General features: G+C 46.6%; 1 protein-coding gene across 2 annotated transcripts in view; it reads left to right on the forward strand.

The window, feature by feature from the left end:
- Positions 1 to 89: 89 nt before the first annotated feature.
- Positions 90 to 20,702, forward strand: part of KIF6 (kinesin family member 6) — a 407,764-nt gene continuing 387,151 nt past the window's right edge. For both annotated transcript variants that reach the window (XM_066361424.1, XM_066361425.1), the window contains exons 1-3: positions 90 to 220; positions 4,353 to 4,462; positions 9,551 to 9,625. In XM_066361424.1, coding sequence (XP_066217521.1) covers positions 155 to 220; positions 4,353 to 4,462; positions 9,551 to 9,625 — 251 coding nt within the window. In that variant the 5' untranslated portion in view covers positions 90 to 154. The remainder of the gene's footprint in view (positions 221 to 4,352; positions 4,463 to 9,550; positions 9,626 to 20,702) is intronic.

Here is a 20,702-nt window from a genome sequence, read left to right on the forward strand (position 1 = left end):
GAGGCGGGCCGCCTGCTTGGCGCATTGCTCCTTGGGTAGAGTCCCTAGTTACTGTTGCTAAGGCTGCCGTCTGCCGGAGGTGGTGGTGGGGGCATCAGGAGTTTGGGGCGCCTGGGCCTGAGAGGTCAAGGGTCAGTGCAGAGCCCAGGAGGAGATGGTGAAGCAGACGATCCAGATTTTCGCCAGGGTGAAGCCCACTGTCCGGAAGCAGCCACAAGGGGTACGGGTCGGAGCAGCGAGGGTGCGGGAACAGCGGGGCCTCCCAGGCTGGGAAGGGCGGCCCGCGAGGGGTGGGGCGCCGCGGGACGCTGCCCAGAACCCTGCACTCAGTGTCCGTGGAGCCCCGACAGCCATCAGACACCAGCGCCCCGCTGTCGGGACTCGAACAGACAGACCCCCAGGCACTTCCACCCAGCACAGCCCTGTGCGCACAAACATACCCTGCACAGAGGCACATGCCTGCCCCTGGGCACGCCTGTTCACACAGGGGCAGGAGCGCGCTGGTCTGGACAGTCACGCCGACCGCACCTCAGCTCCGCACCCTTCTTGCCCCTTTCTGGGAAACGGTCGCGCGTCTCTGCACACATACTAATACTCAAACTTACGTTTCGTATACTCGGGCAAAACGTGCAAGGAAGAGATGCGTGTCCATACATGTCTGAGATGTTACTGATAATAGATACACTATGGCTCTGCATACAGTAGGCCCCTAGAATTTGTTGATTTTATTTTCTTTATGCAACAAAAACATGAGCATTGACATATCGCGTATATAAATGCATACTTATGCATCCTGACAGAAAGAATACACATACATTCTATTCAGAAAACATTAGCTTAGGCCCTGGCCAGTTAGCTCAGCGGTAGAGCATTCGCCTGGCATGTGGATGTCCTGGGTTTGATTCCTGGTCAGGGCACACAGGAGAAGCCACCATCTGCTTCTCCACCCCTTTCCCTTTCTCTCTCGGTCTCTCTCAGGTTCTCTCTCTTTCTTCCTGTCCAGCAGCCATTGGTTCAAGCGCATTGGCCTGGTGCTGAGGATGGCTCCATGGAGCCAACACCTTAGGTGCTAAAAATAGCTTGGTTGCCAGGGTGGCCCCAGATAGGGAGAGCACCCCCCCCCCAGATGGGGGTTGAGGGGCAGATCCCCATTGGGGCGTATGCGGGAATCTGTCTATCTATCTCCCCTCCTCTCACTTACCAAGAACAAAACAAAAGAACTAGAAAACATTAGCTGAGGACCTACTCGGTGCTTCCTCTAGTGCGCTAAGCTCAGGAAGGTACAAAGAAGGTTGCGACATTGGCCTTACTCTGAGCACAGATATTCTGAATGCTTCTTAAGTTTCAAAACATTGTTTTCTCTCCTTGGGAAGGAGCATAGTCATTCTTACCACTTCTGTGCTATGTCTCTGTTATCCCTGGTTCGCATGAGAACCCCACAAGGTTAATGCCATTTTCCTCATTTTATAGATGGGGAAACTGAGTCTCAGGTTGGATAATGTGGCCAAGCCACTCACCTTGTGATGGGCAGAACCCCGATTTTAATGAAGGATTTTTTATTCCAAAGCTCTTGGATCTTCAGACAGAACCTTTTTTTTTTTCTTTTTGCCTCACTAAGCAAGAATTTAGGCAAGAACAATCTGAGTCCTGTGAATCAGTGCCTGAGATGAGCACATTATTAATATTTTATCTTTAGCCTATATCTATATTTCTACACTGGGCTCATGTATAAATGTAACATCACAGCATTTCATAGGCTAGCATTTGCCTCATGTAGTGTATGTATCAATATTTAAAACAAGGAGAATATAGTGTCTTTGTCATCACTCTTTAACTCATGGAATGCATTGAGAAGAAGCAGGAGAAGACTCCAGAGAAAATATTGACTTTGTTTTTTTTTAAGGAATAAAGCAGTGCAGAAAGGAACCGTGGCTACCTTCCCAATTTCTCTCCTCTTACATCCTCTTACAAGAAGGTTTTTAAAAATGCATCGCATGTAAAAAGCATATGTAATATCTGTCTCCCCTTTAAATTCTTACTAAAAATGTTGACCATACCTACAGACTCAGCAGTCAGTAGCAGGTGCTTAGATATGGTAATATAACAGGATGCAGGCAGGATGCAGGCAGGACTCGGGGATGGGCTGATGGAGAATCTTGGATTTAATACTGAATTTTCTCTTTTCTTGAAATGCACTGTTTGGATATTTTAATGTGCCTTCTTGTGCATTTCTTTGGCAAGAGTCTGTGGAGTAGATTGGTATTCCAGGAAGTATTTTTAGATGTCACACTGTATTTTAATAATGTCAGGTTTCTTGCTGAGATGCAACATTATGCCACATACACAAAAATAAAAGAGCACAGATGGACACATTTTGAGTTGGTGTACCCTGCTCTCCCTTAGAAATCCCAGTTTTAGCATCCTGTCTTTTTTTTGTCCCTGAAAAACATTGTATGGTTGTTGCTCAACCTGGAAATGCTGCTTGTAGCTTTAAACCAAGAGTAATTCAAAGTTTTATCTCCTTTTCCTCTTCATTTTGTGGCTCTACTACTTCATTTCTCTTATTTCATAAGATGCTATAAATTAAACTATTGTAATGTATAGGTTAATGCATCAGAAAACATGTAAGATGGGATAATTTTAAGAAAACCAATGCTTTTCATTGGTATAGGGCTTTGTAGATTTCACAATATTTTTATATTCGTCTTTTCATTAGATCTAGTTGTCTTCTATTCTTAAAAAACCTACTCCATCTCAAATACTTTTGTGACTAAGGGTAGAAAGCCAATCTATTAGACTAAACAAGTTTTCTGGTGATAAAGGGCTTTTCTTAGCTCCTCAACAAATGGCCTCATGATAGTGGTGATTGTCACTGTTCCTTCCTACTCTGGTAGACAGTCATTTTTGTCCTCTGAGCACTGTTACAGGTTTTATTTCTTTTTTTTTTTAAGTGTGGCAACCCTCACTTTTCTATGTTTCATGTCTTACATGCCTGTTTTACTCACCTGTCTGGGCATCAACCATTTTCTTTTTAAATGTAGTGCCTGGCTTACAGGACATAATTTTTAAATGTCTTTTGAAAAATTCCTAGCCAAAAAGCTTTGGACTTGATGCCTTCACTTTCTATAAATAATTTTATTTTGCACAGATTCTTCACATTCTAAATGAGAGTGTTCAATAAAAGTCTACTTAGGAAAATCATTCAGATTTTCTGGAGATTTAGGTAGGCTTTTACTTATTTAAGAACATAACTTTTCCCCCATAATTAAGCATCTAATGGATCTTAAACAGGAAGTATTGCCTGTTAGAAAGAATTTTATTTCCTGGTGAAAGACAAGAAGCCTTTCTTAAGAACCTCTAAATCTAATGACTAGCATTTTTTATGGTGCATTACAAAATGCTTCCATTTCCATGACATCATTGGATCCCCGCAGCAATCTTGTAAGGGGGCAATTCTGTTTTCCTCATTTTATGTAGAAAGGAACCAAGATTCGGAATGTGGTGGCTGGTCACACATCTGGTGAATTGAGCTCAGCATTGGACGCAGGTCTTTGAACACAAAAATCTTATGCTTTTCTTTAATGACCGCTTTGTAGGCACGACTCTTGATTTTTCTGGCCAATAAATAGAAGCGTAGGTAACCAAGACGACAGTCAGAGCATATTATAGTTGTAAGGGGGGGGGGGGGGGTTAGTTAAGACCTTTCATTTCCATTTCAGCTTGGAGAGGTTAAGTGATTTTTCCCAGGTCATTTGCTAATTAGTAGCTGGGCTGGGAGTAGAACCTTGACATCAAAGACAGGAAATATATGTGTCTTTTGAAACCACGCGTCTTTTATCAAAACCTGACTATGTCTCATGAAAACTTGGGCTTCTTTGAACACAACTTGAATTAGAGCATTCTTTTGAGCTCTCTGAGAAGTCTCAGACCTAGTCCTTTTATCTTCTTGTCTAGCATTCTGTAAATGCTCAAAAGTGCTTGTTACTTGTAGGAAAATGTTAATTTCTGGTACATAATTCCAAAGCAATATTCAGGTAGTATGTTGCTTTCAGGATCATTCGTTTCTCAGCGACAAGGACACTGCAATGTTCAAATTTGAATATTAGATTAGTCAACGAGGTTCTGAGCATTGACAGAGCATTGATTTAGGTTTCTCCTCTTCTTAGTTTGTATATTTATTTGTGTCTGCACACAGTTCAAAGAGGAAAATTACCCAAATTACACTATGTTTTGACTTAATATCTTAAAAGTATGATCTTTCATAAAATTACAGTGCACATCATAATAACATGGTCATAGTTCAAGCCTGAAATTTACCATTTTATATTCATTTCTTGCCTTCATATTTGCAGATTTATTCCATAGACGAAGATGAAAAATTAATACCTAGCTTGGAAATTATCATACCTCGTGATTTGGCAGATGGATTTGTGAATAATAAGCGAGAAAGCTACAAATTTAAGTAAGTTTATCTTTTTCCTTTTTTTTTTTTTTTTTTTTTTTTAAGTGAGAGGAGAGGAGGTAGGGACAGACTCCTGCATGCACCTGGACAGGAATCCACCTAGCAACCCCAATCTGGGGCCGATGCTTGAGTACTGAGCTATTTTAGCACCTGAGGCTGATGTGCCGCAGTGCCTGGGACCATTCTAGAACCAACTGAGCCATTGGCTGCGGGAGGAGAAAAGGGAGAGGAGAGGGAGGGGGAGGGGGAGAAGCAGATGGTCTCTTCTCCTGTGTGCCCTGACCAGGAATAGAACCTGGGACATACATATGCTGGCTGACACTCTATTCACTGAGCCACTGGCCAGGGCCAGGTGAGCCTTCTTTATAACATAAATGATGTACAGGCCTCCATGCACACGTGAACACTCTATATCTGTACTGTCCAATAGAGCGGCCAGTAGCCACATGGAGCTCTTAAGCACTTGAAATGTAGCTAGTCCAAATTGAGATATGCTGTCAGTGTAAAATATATCAAGGATTTTTGAAAGCTTAGTATGAAAAAAAAAAGAATGTAAAATAGCTCAAGAATATTTTCCAATTGATTCCATATTAAAATGATAAACTTTTTAATATGTTGTGTTAAGATAGAGTGAAATTAATTTCACCTGTTTCATTTTACTTTTTTTAAACTGTGACTACTAGGGAAATTTTAAATAACACCTACAGTTGCACGTACGGATTGCAGTACCCTTCTCTCGGCCAGGGCCAGACTGCGTGGTCCGGATGAAAAGGACCACCAGCCGCCCCAGGCCGACATCAGGGCCTTCCGTCCAAACCCTCTTCCGTGGCCAGGCCTTCCGCTTGAGGATTATGGCTATTTTAAATTGTCTTTATTACCTGGTTTCAGATGATGCGATTTCCTTTAAGCCCCACTTTTGATTTTTGGAGAAATTTGAGCCCAAGTTAAACCCGTATTTGATCTGTGGCTCGTACGTAGGTGGATTTCTGGATGCTGCTGCAGGAATCCTAATTGCCCTCCTGCAGTTCTCTCGAGGCTGTTTTGCATAATCCTTATTCTGAGACTGTTCCTGCCCTTGCTGTTTGGATAGAACTGTCCGGGATAGCTGGATATTTTATATTCTTATGTTTCTCTCTCTCTCTCTCTCATTTATTTACTCTTACTGGTTTGTCCCACAAACTTCTCTTCGGTCTGCACGACTCTGACCTTTGTCTCTCGTGTGTATCTCTCCTGCCACCTGCCCCTTCTTCTTGTGCCCCTTTTGCGGTAAGTACCAGCAGGATTGCGAGCACGCGCTCACCTGGTGAGGGGGTCCTCGCCGTCTGTTTTTGGCTCCCCATTCCTTTCTTTCTATCCTTTCAGGAGGATAGCCTATAATAAATGGCTTGATTTTTCTGAAGGGGGCATTCTCCACCAACGGAAACATGCCACTTACCTTCACAGCTGTGACTTTCTGACAGCCAGCCTGGCCCGCACTCCGTCAGCCACATGGTGCTGAAATGTTTTATTCAGCGTGATTCTGTGTGATTGTTAAGAAACAACGGACCATGTCTTGATGGACTGGCCCTTTCCAAAGTATTCTTTATGTGCTAGAGATACAGAGTACATTTAAATATATGATTATTGAAAAAGCGCTGTTTGCTTATTTTAAAATCTCTTCAATCGTTCTTTCTAAATCTCAGAATTAGAAATATTGGCTTGGTATTTTAAATAAAGAAGTTAATAAAGTATTTGACTTAGACATATGTTCAGACGTAAATATTTAAGCGTTTCCAGGCTGTTTTCTCCCAAGAAAACGCCTTTAATCAATAAATATTTATGACCATTCACGGCGTGCTGTTTCGATGGCTGGGATAGGGTGGGAAACCCGGCCAAGTCCCCGCCCTCGTGGTGTTTCCCTGGTGGGGGGAGGGGGGAGGTAGACCAGCGGATCAGTAAGTAACACGTGTTTTATTTTATTTTTTATTTATTTTTTATTTTTTGCATTTTTCCGAAGCTGGAAACGGGTAGGCAGTCAGACAGACTCCCGCATGCGCCTGACCGGGATCCACCTGGCATGCCCACCAGGGGGCGATGCTTTGCCTATCCGAGGCATCGCTCTGTTGCATCCAGAGCCATCCTAGTGCCTGAGGCAGAGGCCACAGAGCCATCCTCAGCACCCGGGCCATCCTTGCTCCAATGGAGCCTTGGCTGCGGGAGGGGAAGAGAGAGACAGAGAGGAAGGAGAGGGGGAGGGGTGGAGAAGCAGATGGGTGCTTCTCCTGTGTGCCCTGGCCGGAAATCGAACCCGGGACTCCTGCACGCCAGGCCGACGCTCTACCACTGAGCCAACCGGCCAGGGCCAAAGTAACACGTGTTTTAGAACGTGTTAGTGCCATGGAGCGAACTCAGGCAGGACGGGGACTCAGGAATGCTGGGGGGGGGCAGGGCAGCCACGGGGAGGGACATTGGCAGTATTACCCCCGGCAGTCAGGGGAGGTGCCCAAGAGCGTGACATTTGGACAAAACATGAGGGTGGTGAGGAAGCCCGACATCCAGCTTCTGAGGGACAGGAATCCAGGCCGAGGATACCGCAAGAGCCAAGGCCTGCGCTGGGGGATGCCTGGCTGGCTTGAAGATCCGGGGTCTGTGTGGCCAGAGGAGAGGACGCGAAGGGGAGAGGGGGGAAGGCGCTCAAGGGGCAGCAGTGTGGCCCGGTCATAGGGAGTTTCCCCCAAAGTGCCCCAGAAGGCAATGGAGGGCTTTGATCGGAAGGATGAAGTAATCGCACTTATGTTTTAAGCAGGATCATTCTCGCTAACATGTAAGAAAAGAGACAGCAAGGGAGTAGAGGAGACGAGGCGAGGCACTTCGGTAGCTCGGGCCCGGGGTGGTAGCAAGTGGAAATGTTGAGAAATAGTTGGATTCGGCATGTGTGTATTTTAAAGGTCAGCCATGACAGAGCCTGCTGGTGGGTGGGATGGACAGTGTAATGGAAAGAGAGGAGTCAAGGGCGCCCTGAGGGTTTTGGACCAGACTTTTAGAAGGATGGAGTTGTCACTGAGTGGGAGGAGGAAGACCGGGACAGTTTTGGGGTGGGGAGAGGTCTGCCCATGCCAGGTTTGGAATGGAGTTGAGAAAAAGCCTGACAACCTCCTCATAAATGAAAGGGCCTCTGAGGTCTCAGGAAACCTAAGTCATGTCCCAAGAGGCAGTGTTGATCCGGGGCCCTGAGCGAATTGCTTTATCTCCCTGGGAACAGACTCAACTTGTTAAGTTCTGTGATTCTATTTTGCTCTTCCAGGGTTTTCAGAAAATAGCTCACCCATAATGCCCTTTCAGATGACCATGTAACCATTATTATATAAAATAAAATATCTGGGGATGATGCTGTGTGATGTTTCACGCTGTTGTAGAATTTATTGAGACCTCTGCCACCTCCTTGGTGGTCGAGGTAATTCCTGAAACTTAAGGAAGTGAGGTTGGGAGGAGCTGTTGGTTCACTCAGTCATCGTTCATGTCGTCAAGAATCACATCCGCCTGTCCCCCTCCTCAGAAGCACCGCTGGGTCTGTGCTCAGATAACACAGTGAGTGGGTTCTAGAGAGCCCTTGGGCAGCCGTGCCCCCTGCGTTCCCATCCGGAGCTCTGAGGCACCTGCAGGATTTGAGGAATGCTCTGGGCACCCTCGGTAAATGTTGTCTAAAACGATCTTGCCGGCTTAGTGACGCAGTTCGTAGGCAGAGTGCCTTACAATCTCTCTTGGTATACAGTTTCGTTACCTGCTTCTTCAAAAGGGAGGTTGATAAGTTTAGGGATCTTTTGAAGTTAATGTTGATCGAAGACAATGAATTCCGTTCTGTTTTGTATTTCCAGTCCAGCTTCAGGTATCCTTCCGAACTCCTCAGTAGTGAAAACAGCCCCGCCCTTCATGTCGTCTCGACATTAGTTGAAGATGTGCCCAATTCACTTGTGCGAGGCAGACACATGGAACAAAGACTCCCAAGTCACCCTGGAAGTGCCTGAGATGCCCTCAGTGTGTTTGTTGTAAAGATTTTGCTTTAAAGCATTCCCCCCCCCCCCAATTTTTGTTTTGAAAACTTTTCAACATGCTGTAGAGGTAGAAAAATAATGCGATCAACTCTCCTCTGCTCCATGTGGGAGGTTCACCAGTTAACATTTTTTACCTTATATACTCCATTCTCTCTCTCCCTCTCTCTTTCTCCTTCTCTCTCTCCCCCTCTCCTCCTCTCTCCTTTTCTCCCTCTCCTATTTCCTCCCCCTCTCCGTCCCTTTTCCCTCCTTCTCCCTCTCCATGATGGTGTAATGGGGACATACTTGCTGGTAGCAACTTGCCACACTGTAAGAGAATAGACCGTGTGTCTTCTACCCCAGCCGTTCCGCTGTGCTTGTGATTGCGTACAGAGCAAAGTCACAGCGCTGCTGCCCGGAATAGTGAACTGGACCCCGTTCCGCCTCCCCATGCCCCGGGCCTTGCCAATCTGATAAAGACTGCTCTTTGCAGGACAGATCTATCTTCATTTCATTTTTTCGACTTTTGACTCATGATCAACAAAGTGAAATAAACTTCCCTGAAAGCTAAGTAGCTAATGCTAGGATGTAGTACCTAATTAATGGAAAAGGAACTTCAGTTCAGAATTATAAGGCCAAGTTTAATACTCATACATTTCACAGCTGTGTTCTTTTCTTACAGGTCAGACATCAGAAGGTCTTTGGCTGTTTACATCCTGTTCTTGGGTTTCCATTTCACGCACTTATCTAGATTTGAATTGGATGCCAATTGCAGACACTGTCCCTCTTGAGAGCTAAAAAACACACAGTTTATTATGTGGTTCAAAGCTGCTGTAGTTTTTCAGAGGGATTTATTGTACAGATCTTGTCAAAGCAATACTGTTTACCCACCATTTGTATACAGGGGTACAACAGTGCAGTGTGGTTGGGACTACAGGGCAGACATTGTGTTCGCTTAGGTAAGCCCAGTGATGTAAATATGGGGTAATTTACAAAGCTGTCAGGAAAGAAAAAACAAACCAATCCAATAGTGTTTGAAGGCTTAGCTTTAAAATAATTACTGTTTTCACATTTGCAGATTTCAAAGGATTTTTGATCAAGATACAAACCAAGAGACCGTTTTTGAAAGCATTGCCAAACCAGTTGCCGAGAGGTAGGATTTCCTGTATTTTGTTCAATGCGTTAGTGGTTTTTGATCTTGTCTTTAATTCTCAGATAATTGTGGTCATGTGCTTCAGTGTATCGATTATTTATGCAGGCTGACAGGTATGTAACAATGCAAGCATTAATATCTTTTATTCACACGGCTGTGTGTTTCAGATTTAGATTCTGAGCCCCCACACAAGCCAGGGAGATGGATAGAACAGCTATTGTCACTCCCATTTTGAAAGATGCATGCATCTCTGTGGATCAGAGAGACTAAGGGACAACTGCCCAGGCTTGGTGGCTCGTGGTGGCAGAGCCCCAGCTGGGTCTCTAACTTTAAGTTCAGGGCTCTCTCGTCCGTACAGTGTTTCCACCATATTGTTAGGTGGATGGAGGACTAGGCATGGGTGACACCCAGGAGGCCTAAGAATGGCTGATCCAGCTCAACCTCAGTGTAATCACTGTACTTCAAAGCTTGGCCCTTAGCTCCTAGGACCCTTTTGTTTCTGTATATCCAGACCATTTCAGTCTGATGACCATGAGAAGCAAAGTCACATGAGAAGACTGAAAAAAATCAGAATGCCATTTTATTCATATACACCGTGTCTGTAAAGTCATGATGCACTTTTGACCGGTCACAGGAAAGCAACAAAAGACGATAGAAATGTGAAATCTGCATCAAATAAAAGGAAAACCCTCCCAGTTTCTGTAGGATGATGTGGCAGCATGTGCGCATGCGAAGATGATGACGGAACACCGTGTATACAGCAGAGCAGCCCACATCCATGCCAGTCGAGATGTGGACGGTACAGAGGAAAGTTCAGTGTGTTCTGCGGCTCGCTAAATTCAAATCCGTGACCAAAGTGCAATGTGAATATCGGCACGTTTATAACAAAGCGCCACCACATAGGAATAACATTACTGGGTGGGATAAGCAGTTGAAGGAAACCGGCAGTTTGGTGGAGAAACCCCGTTCTGGTAGGCCATCAGTCAGTGATGAGTCTGTAGAGGCTATACGGGATAGCTACCTAAGGAGCCCTAAAAAATCTGTGCGTGAGCCCACATCAAACTGCACTGAATAGGTATGAAACTGGGAGAGTTTTCCTTTTATTTGGTGCAGATTTCACATTTCTATCATCTTTTGTTGCTTTCCTGTGACCGGTCAAAAGTGCACCATGACTTTACGAACACACTGTATATCAGCAGTCTCCTTGGGACCAGACGCTGGAGTCTTTGGTAAGCACACTCTCCTCTTGTAGGGACTCTCTGTAGGAAACCACTACTTACTAAGCTTGCTTTCTAATCCTGATATCATTTGGGTGATTTCAGTCCCCAGATATGTCTATCTTTATGATGGAAACGAAAGCTATATATCCTGCTGAATAAACCCATTTTTCCGGCCCGTTCTGGGACACCCTTTCCCGGGAACACTGTTGGGCGTACATTGGCTGTTGTCCTCGAACCCTTGTTTTATGAATCCTCGTCAAACCAGGCCCTTCCCTTCCCCACCACCCCCAGCCTTATTACTGAGGTGTAATTGACACATAACATTAGGTAAGTGGAAGGTGTGCAACATGTTGATTTGTAGACTGTAAAAAGATGATCACCACAGTATTAGCTGCCCTTCATCTCATCACAAAGCGACAGTTTCTTTGGCGAGAACATTTCAGACCCGCTCTCCTGACGACATCTAAGTCTGGGGTGCGGTAGTATTCACCACAGTCCCCACGCTGTGCACTCAGACTTGTTCACTTGGCCCTTCTCTTTTCAAACTTCTTTCTTCGCAGCGAGTGAGATGCAACCGAGTAGGCGTAAGCTGTATCTTTTCCTTAGAGTTGGAATCCAACAGCATGTCTTTAGATTAAATTGAGGTCTCCTCGACTGGATGTCATACATTTCTAAAAGTCTCCTTTTCTAAGTAATCTTGTGGGTCATGTCAGTTTTCAGGTGGTGGTCTCATGTGTTTTATTCTGGAGCTTCCTAAAATCACGCGGGGAGGGGGCCTCGGTCTCTGTGTCCTGGACATCCGGTTCTCACTCCCACCGCCCACCGCCGTGGGCGTGTCCAGCGCACCTCCCCCCCCCCCAGCTCTGGCCGCGCCCTCTGTCGGGGTTCTCTTCTCCTAGACATCCGCAGCGTCTTCCTCAGTCTTTGCTCAGGTATCGTCTTCTCAGTCCAAGCTTCCTGTTTGAAACTGCACCGCCTGTCACCCTTCCCTGTTCTCTGTTCTTTTTCCCAGCGCTTGTCACCATCTGACAGACTGTGTAGTTTGATTACTCATTGGTTTTGGTCTGTCTGCCTTCCGCTAGAACAAACGCTTCAGGAAGGCTGGGGAGTTGTTTTGTTTGCTGACTTGCAAAGACACCCAGCCCAGTGAGGACCAGACTGAAGAGGTGACGGCGAGAGCGTCTTCATCCAGGCAGCCTGGGCTGGTCCTGACAATCCTTTCTGTCATCAGCAGGGAACCACCCTCTTTGTCCTTTTGAATACTTTTCTCCTTGTGTCCCATTATTCCTGAAATGGTTTTTGCTAATCTTTGTTTTCTGCCAGCCTTAAAGTGATTTCTCTCTCTTGATTTCCTAAATCGACTGTCCCGGGACATTCTGTCTCTAAGTGTAGGTGCGGTCAATAGCCAGACTCATGGGCCCTGATCTTTCACCGGTTCCCTTCGCCTGTTTGTATTGATGGCGGCTACTGCCGTGGCGTTCAGAGGGACGCCCGTCCTGTCTTCATTTCTTTTTTCCATTTATCACGCTCTGTTCTCTCCCCTTCTTACTGTATGTTGGCATGTGCGTTTTCTTGTTGTTGCTGGTGCTTCCCATTTTCTGTCAAGATGTACATTGTGTTTTAACACATCTGCATAGTGTACACAGATATATAAACTTGTCTGTATATCTCTGTCTGTCTGTCTCTCTCTCAGGGATCTTAGCACACTTTTTCTTTTCCTTCTCTTTCTCTTTCTCCTGCTCCCTCTTCCTCTTCTTCTTCTCATTCTTTTACATCTTCCTCCTCCTCCTCCTCCTCCTTCTTCCCCCTCTTTTTTCCTGTTTCACCCTTTAACATTTCTTGTAATACTGGTTTGGTGGTAACAAACTCCTTTAGCTTTTTCTTGTCTGGGAAGCTCTTTATTTCTCCTTTAATTTAAAATAATATCGTTGCCGGGTAAAGTAGTTTTGTTTAGTTTTGTTTTTTTTTTTTAACCAGCAAGGTTGTGGGTCCTTGCTTTTCATCACTTTGAATATTTCCTGCCAGTCCCTCCTGGCCTGAAATGTTTATGTTGAGAAATCAGCTGACAGTCTTATGGGAGCTCCCTTGTAGGTAAGTAACTGCTTTTCTCTTGCTACTTTTAAGAGTCTCGCTTTGTCTTTCACCTTTGCTATTTTAATTATGATGTGTCTTGAAGTGGGCCTCTTTGGGTCCATCTTCTTTGGGACTCTGTGCTTCTTGGACTTGTGTGTCTATTTTCTTTACAAGGGTAGGGAAGTTTCTGGTCATTATTTCTTCAAATACAGTGTGTCCGTAAAGTCATGGTGCACTTTTGACCGGTCACAGGAAAGCAACAAAAGATGATAGAAATGTGAAATCTGCACCAAATAAAAGGAAAACTCTCCCAGTTTCATATCTATTCAGTGCAGTTTGATGTGGGCTCACGCACAGATTTTTTAGGGCTCCTTAGGTAGCTATCCCGTATAGCCTCTACAGACTCGTCACTGACTGATGGCCTACCAGAACGGGGTTTCTCCACCAAACTGCCAGTTTCCTTCAACTGCTTATCCCACCGAGTAATGTCATTCCTATGTGGTGGTGCTTCGTTATAAACGTGCCGATATTTCATGTTGCACTTTGGTCACGGATTCTAATTTAGCGAGCCGCAGAACACACTGAACTTTTCTCTGTACCACCCACATCTCCACTGGCATGGCCGTGGGCTGCTCCGCTATATACATGGTGTTACATCATCATCTGGACATGTGCACATGCTGCCACATCATCCTACAGAAACTGGGAGGGTTTTCCTTTATTTGGTGATTTCACATTTCTATCGTCTTTTGTTGCTTTCCTGTGACCGGTCAAATGTGCACCACGACTTTATGGACACACTGTAGGTTCTCAATCCCTTGGTCTTTCTCTTCTCCTTCTCATACCCGTATGAGACAGATGTTGTTGCACTACATGTTGTCCCAAAGGTCCCTTAAACTACCCTTACTCTTTTTTGTTCTTTTTTCTTTTTGTTGCTCTAATTGGGTGTTTTTTTCTATCTTGTTTTCCAAGTCACTGATTTAGTCCTGCTTCGCCCAAGCTACTGTTTATTACTTCCAGTATATTCTTTTTTTTTTTTTTTTTTTTTTTTCCTGAAGCTGGAAACGGGGAGAGACAGTCAGACAGACTCCTGCATGCGCCCGACCGGGATCCACCCGGCATGCCCACCAGGGGGCGACACTCTGCCCACCAGGGGGCGATGCTCTGCCTCTCCGGGGCTCTGTTGCGACCAGAGCCACTCTAGTGCCTGGGGCAGAGGCCAAGGAGCCATCCCCAGCGCCCGGGCCATCTGCTCAAATGGAGCCTCGGCTGTGGGAGGGGAAGAGAGAGACAGAGAGGAAGGAGAGGGGGAGGGGTGGAGAAGCAGATGGGCGCTTCTCCTGTGTGCCCTGGCCGGGAATCGAACCTGGGACTTCTGCATGCCAGGCCGACGCTCTACCACTGAGCCAACCGGCCAGGGCCCTTCCAGTATATTCTTGATGTTGGATATTGTATTCTTCATTTCTAACTGGTACATTTTTATGGTTTCTGTGCCCTTTTTATTGCTTGCTATCTATTTGTTGAAGTTCTCACTTTTTCCCTTGAGCATCTGTATAACCATTACTTTGGCTTTTTAGCTGATAAATTGCTTATCTCCGTTTTATTTAGTTCTTTTTCTGTCATTGAGGCCTGTTCCTCCCCCCTCCCCCCTATTTCGGCTCCCTCTTTATTTTTATTTCTGTGTATTGGATAGATCTGTGGTGATTCCCAGCCTTTGTGTAGTAGGTGTTCTGTTGGGTCCAGTGGAGCAGTCTCCGTGGTCACCTGAGCTGGGTGCTCCAGGAATGCTGCTCCTTGTGTTTCTTATATGGGCCCTCCTGTTGTAATTGAATCTTTATTGCTATTGGGCTGTTGTGCATGGATTGACCCTCACTGCAAAGGCAGACAGCTGAGCCACTGTCACCCCCTGAAACTATCCAGACCTCTACTTTCCTGGCCAAGTCCACTGACTCCTCAACAGGGCCTAGTCTGCACAGAGTGGGCAAGAGGGAGTCCAGAGGGTGAGGCAATGGCTTTCCTCCTGGCTAATGCCGTAAGGAGGGAAGTGCACTAACTACCGAGAAAGGCAGTGACTGTGGTTTGAGGGATGGCTGAGCACAGGGAGCCGTGTGGCTGTCCCCCATGCCTTACCCAGATCCGCAAACCCCAGACCCCACTCTTACCATGTGACTCTAGTCTGCCCAGTCTTCCCTCTGCCAGAGCTCAGGGCAAGTGGCTGTGAAGGAGATTTTGTGTGTTGGCCCTTTAAGAGGGTACCTGCATCTCTGTGGACTCCCATCTTTTTCTGGCAGACAGAATCCCTGCCCTTCTTTACAGCCAAATGCTATGTGGGCGCCTCTTCCCAGCTCTGGGCGGCAGTGCTAAGTTTGGGGTTTAGGCGCTACATCTTTCCGGGGGGAAGCCCCCTGCAGCTGCAGTATCCCTCTCGAACCTCAGCTGCCACTGGTGGAAGCAAGGCCAGCTGTTCTGCGTCTCCGCCCTTCCTACGAGTTTTAATGCAGCTGCTTCTGTGAATCCATGGTTATAAGACCACTCTTCAGTTAGCCTTGGTTTGGTTATTCAGGATGATTGTTCCTAAGTTTAGTTTTAACTCCAGTTTGGTCCTAGGATGAGGGGAGTGTCGCAACCACCTATTCTGCCACCATCTTGGATCTGGGTGAAAACTCTATATTCAAGCTCAGGGGTTGACACATTAATTATTATTTTTTTGATAATTGAAAAATAATTTCTTTTCTTCCGACATGATCTATTCTTTCTTTCTGAAACTTCTCATTCCAGAGTTACTTCAAATATTATAACTGTCCACTCCCAGTTTCAATCTCTTTGTCTTTACGTTCTGTTCTGAAATTTCAGTTCAACCTTGAAGCATGTTAATTTGCTTTTTAGTCTTGAAGCATGACAATTTACTTTTTAGTCATGTGCATTCTCTGTCACCTACCTCTTAAATTTTTAATTTTTACAGTTTTATTTTTCATTTATGGCACGTGAAAAACAGCCTGTTCTTGTTTATGGGTGTGGTGCCCTCCCATTTCCCTCTGAAGACAAGTATCTCCTTTCAAATTGCTGGCTTGTTTTCCTGTACACTTTTCCTTTATGCGTGAGTCCTTCTGCTGTTGAGTTTGGCGCTTCCTTGGAGCATATTTTCCTCAGGTATTTGGTGACTCAAAGTGCTGAGCCCGTGCTGTCATTGGAGGGGGCCACTGTCTGTCTGAGGACGCTGTTGCTGTTCACTGTGGTCCACCCCAGCGTCTGTGGGGCCCGAGCGGCATGTTCGGAAGGGTACACTCTGAGCTATCTGCTGGGTGAGAGGGCCCTCTTCCCCACTGGGAGTGGCTTGCCACCAGGGACTCTGGTCATTGCCACCAATCCAGGTTCCCCTTCACAGAAAGGGGTGCAGCAGCGGGGGGCAGACAGACGGAGGCAGAGTCATATTTTCCTTCGATTCGGTTCAGAGGAGATGGTTGTTAAGCAGCTTGATTTACCAAATTAGGAAACTTGGATGGAGGAATCACTATTTTCATTGACTTTAAATATGTTATATACAGTAACTGTATATGTTATACACAGTTTATGCAAACTTGAATTTCGTGACTTTGCAATGGTATATGTAAAATATCAATGAAATCTCATTTGTATACAATATTTAAAGAACAGTTTATCCTGTAACTTAAAAACTGGTTTAAGGATTATACATTTTGGCAGGCCAGGTGAATAGAAATTGCCACTTTAGATGGTAAACAAGAACACCTGCTACTATTCTCAGTGATGATTTGCCTTCAGGAACAAATTCACAACGTAACATCCAGCCACTCTACACAGGCCCTTTGAAGCTGCTCTGTTGGATTAATACATTGTAGCTTAATTCTGGTTACTGTATACAATTAAAACGAAATAAAATCAATCATATTTCTTCCCAAATTCTATAGTTCAGGAATCCCATTATAGGCAGTCCCCGGGTTACGAACGAGATAGGTCTGCAGGTTTGTTCTTAAGTTCAATTTGCATGTAAGCTGGAACAACTACATTTACCTATTAAATGTAACTTAGATGCTTCTCTTAACAGAGCATTTATTTTTACCTTTCTGAGCATATAGACACTTAAACCTTTTCAAATACAGCCTTAAACCATCTCAGATGATGCAGAAGATGATGGACTTGTTGGAGAGGATGGGACTGTGAGAGACAGGGTTTGATTCTGCTGCTGGAGTCAGTTTCCTGAAGTAGACAGTCAGAGAGGCTTGTACAGAGCTTTTCTTTTCTCCTCATAAATGGCCCTGTGGCATCTCAGGCCTTGGGTAACTGTGCAGTAAACTTAGGTGAACCTCTCTGTGTCAGGATCTGGCTCCTCTAACTCTGCCATTCCTGCTTCAGTGAGATGAAAAGCATCAGCTGCCTCTCTAGTAGAAAAACTTTTTTGGTTCTGGAGTTTCTACGTTCCTGTTTTCGTCCCTAAATGCTGTCATCTGCTGCTCTAGTTCCATAAGGTCTTCACTGGTTAGTTCTTTGCCATGGGAGTCGAATCACTGTATGGTATTGTGTTCACTGATGTCCAACTGCAGCTGGTTACCAATAGCCCTATGGCGCTCTCTGTAAGTATGAGTTGTAGGCAAATCAGATGTTTGTAACTCAGGGACTTCCTGTAATTAAGCCTCATCTTTTCCTAGTTAATTCAAATCAGTGATACGGCGGCCGAGTTGCATGGGTGTTGGTGAGAAGTGGAAAGGCTTTAACTTTCTGTCATTGGAAATTAAGTAAAAGAATCTTTGTGGTTATTACTTAATGCATCTGCCTAGGAAGCACTTTTTCATTCTGCCTCTTCCGAACTTTGTTTCTTTCTGAAATATGTACTATGTTTTTTATAACAACAAAAAAACATTGTTTATGGTGTGAATTTTGCTCACTGATTTTGGACTCATTTTCACAATGTTCTGTTTCAGGAGGCAAATGTGTACGGTGTGTGGTGTATGATGTAGGGTGTAGGGTGTGTGGTATTGCATCATATAAAAGAGTTTGTAGTTTGATTTACTACCTGACCTGGTGCTGTGCTTCCCAAATTGGAGTTCATGGATCTTGGGAGCGTGGAGTGACCCATCAGGGGTTGCCGACGCCACAAGCTCAACATGCTATATGACCCTGGAAGGTCAATAGTATTAAAGATTTAGGGAGAAAACTTTGAAGTCTAGACTTCTCTGTGGTCATTACCTGCACCTGCAAATCTTCAGAGCCCCAGTTTTCCAGCCAATCCTATGTATTACCTAAACAGCTTGGGGCATAGGAAATTGATTTTATGTTGGAAATAAATAAATTTCCAATGGGAGATTTTGGAAAATTTTGGAAATCTGATGTTCTGGAGGAACACAGTGTATGAACAGGGTATACACTGATAGGAGGTCTGGTTGCATCAGTGACAACGGTCCTCATAGCTGGCACTGGTCAGCTAAAGCATCTGTTGCAATGAGGCCAACCAGGCTGGCTTTTGAGAAGCTATTAGTTACTTTGTGAACCATTGCTTTTTAACATTGATTTCACCGTTGATGAAGAATATCAAGAGTAGCCTTCCGGTTTGCACTGAGCGGAAGGGGAAGGGGAGAGGGGAGTCTGCAGGGCGATCTCAGACTTGGAGAGGATGTGCGAGACCACTGCGTATCTGGCTGTGTGCGAGGCCGCCGCTTGGTAGAGGCGATTTCTCACGGGAGGGGCAGTCCCGTGCTCCCGGTGGGGCCAGGGGCTGGGCCAGTGAGGCTCTCACCTGCGGCTCTGGGGCCGGGCCAGTGGGGCTCTCACCTGCGGCTCCGGGGGCCGGGCCAGTGAGGCTCTCACCTGCGGCTCCAGGGGCCAGGGGCCAGTGAGGCTCTCACCTGTGGCTCCGGGGGCCAGTGGGGCTCTCACCTGCGGCTCCAGGGGCCGGGCCAGTGGGGCTCTCACCTGCGGCTCCAGGGGCCGGGCCAGTGGGGCTCTCACCTGCGGCTCCAGGGGCCAGTGGGGCTCTCACCTGCGGCTCCGGGGGCCGGGCCAGTGGGGCTCTCACCTGCGGCTCCAGGGGCCAGTGGGGCTCTCACCTGCGGCTCCCGGGGCCGGGCCAGTGGGGCTCTCATCTGTGGCTCCGGGGGCCAGTGGGGCTCTCACCTGCGGCTCCGGGGGCCAGTGGGGCTCTCACCTGCGGCTCCAGGGGCCAGTGGGGCTCTCACCTGCGGCTCCGGGGGCCAGGGGCCAGGGAGGCTCTCACCTGCGGCTCCGGGGCCAGGCTTTGCTGACAGGGCTCTGGATTGCCTCGCTTGCCCAGTCCTGCTGCTCAGGTGGGGAAGAGACCCCGCCCTTTCCAGACGAAGAGACCAGAATGGAAGAGAAGGAAGGCCAGAGGAGAGTATTTAAAAAACCTACAGTGAAGTCTTATTAGTCAGTTACTCACCTCTGGGTGCTCGTGCTTCTACCACGTCTGGCCCAGAAACGTTGGCAATCAAGTGGAATAACCCAATTCTGGCCCTGGCCCTGTGACTAACTCACTATGTGACTCTGCACCAGACCTGTCACTTCTGAATCAGTTGTCCCCTCTGAGGAAGGGGACGCTAGTAATGCCAAGTTTACAAGGTTGTTCTGAGGAAGAAAGAAACGACGCACGTGAAGGTACTCTGTGACCTTCAGTGCCCTATTCAATGCAGGGGATGGAAAACTAGAACTCGTTATGCCTTTTGCCTCTTTAAAAATATACCCATTGACTACTGGCTCCAGACAAGCTGAAGCAGACACATTTCTCTCTGTCCCTCTCACTAAGAACAGCTAAAAGACTCTGGACATTATCTAGGGAAGATACATATCACTGCCAAAATAGATCCTGGAGAAACTGGCAACCCAGAAACACCAATAGGCTGAGACACCAGTGCCAAGAAAGTCTTCCCCCTGCAGCCAGAGGGCCAGGGAAGGGCAGCTAGCAAGGCAGAAACTTAAGCACTGGTTGTGCTGCCCCATGCAAATACTACGGAGAAACCCACAGCCCCACGCCCAGCCCTGTCGGCCAAGGCTAGGCTGCAACAAGGTATCAGAACCCCCGTGGCCAGGGTGGTATCAGAGAATGTAACAGTTCCCTCCCTGCCACCGTGTTGCCAGTGCAGGTCACAGGGGGGTCCTGACGTCACTACCATCCATCGGTCACAAGGCCTCCCCACCCTACGGTGGCATCAGTGAATAGCAACACAGTGCCCTTCCCTTTCCTCTCTAGGGAGCTGTCACTTGAGGTCTAGAAGGCGGGCTGGAAGCTCAACTCTGTCTGCAGGAATGAAGCCTCCACAGGTGTTCCGAAAGGCTGACGGGGAACCGGGGTCTTCACCCCCGCCTGGCAGTAGTGAGGTGGCACTTCTGCCCCCCCCCAGCACAGTATCAAAATAATTAAGCGTGATTTAGAATCTTAGCATACCTAAACGACCCAGGATAGTGACAAACCATGCATCAAGTAGGCACTATCAAGAACCAGGAAGACATCAGCTCCCACAGGAGAAACAGTCCACCGATACCGCTGCACACAGAAGCACACCCACAGGAGAAACAGCCCACCGATACCGCTGCACACAGAAGCACACCCACAGGAGAAACAGCCCACCGATACCGCTGCACACAGAAGCACACCCACAGGAGAAACAGCACACCGATACCGCCGCACACAGAAGCACACCCACAGGAGAAACAGCCCACCGGTACCGCTGCACAGAAGCACACCCACAGGAGAAACAGCCCACCGATACCGCCGCACACAGAAGCACACCCACAGGAGAAACAGTCCACCGATACCG

Source organism: Saccopteryx leptura, chromosome 1, assembly GCF_036850995.1.
Source record: "Saccopteryx leptura isolate mSacLep1 chromosome 1, mSacLep1_pri_phased_curated, whole genome shotgun sequence".
NCBI classification, from domain to species: Eukaryota; Metazoa; Chordata; class Mammalia; order Chiroptera; family Emballonuridae; genus Saccopteryx; species Saccopteryx leptura.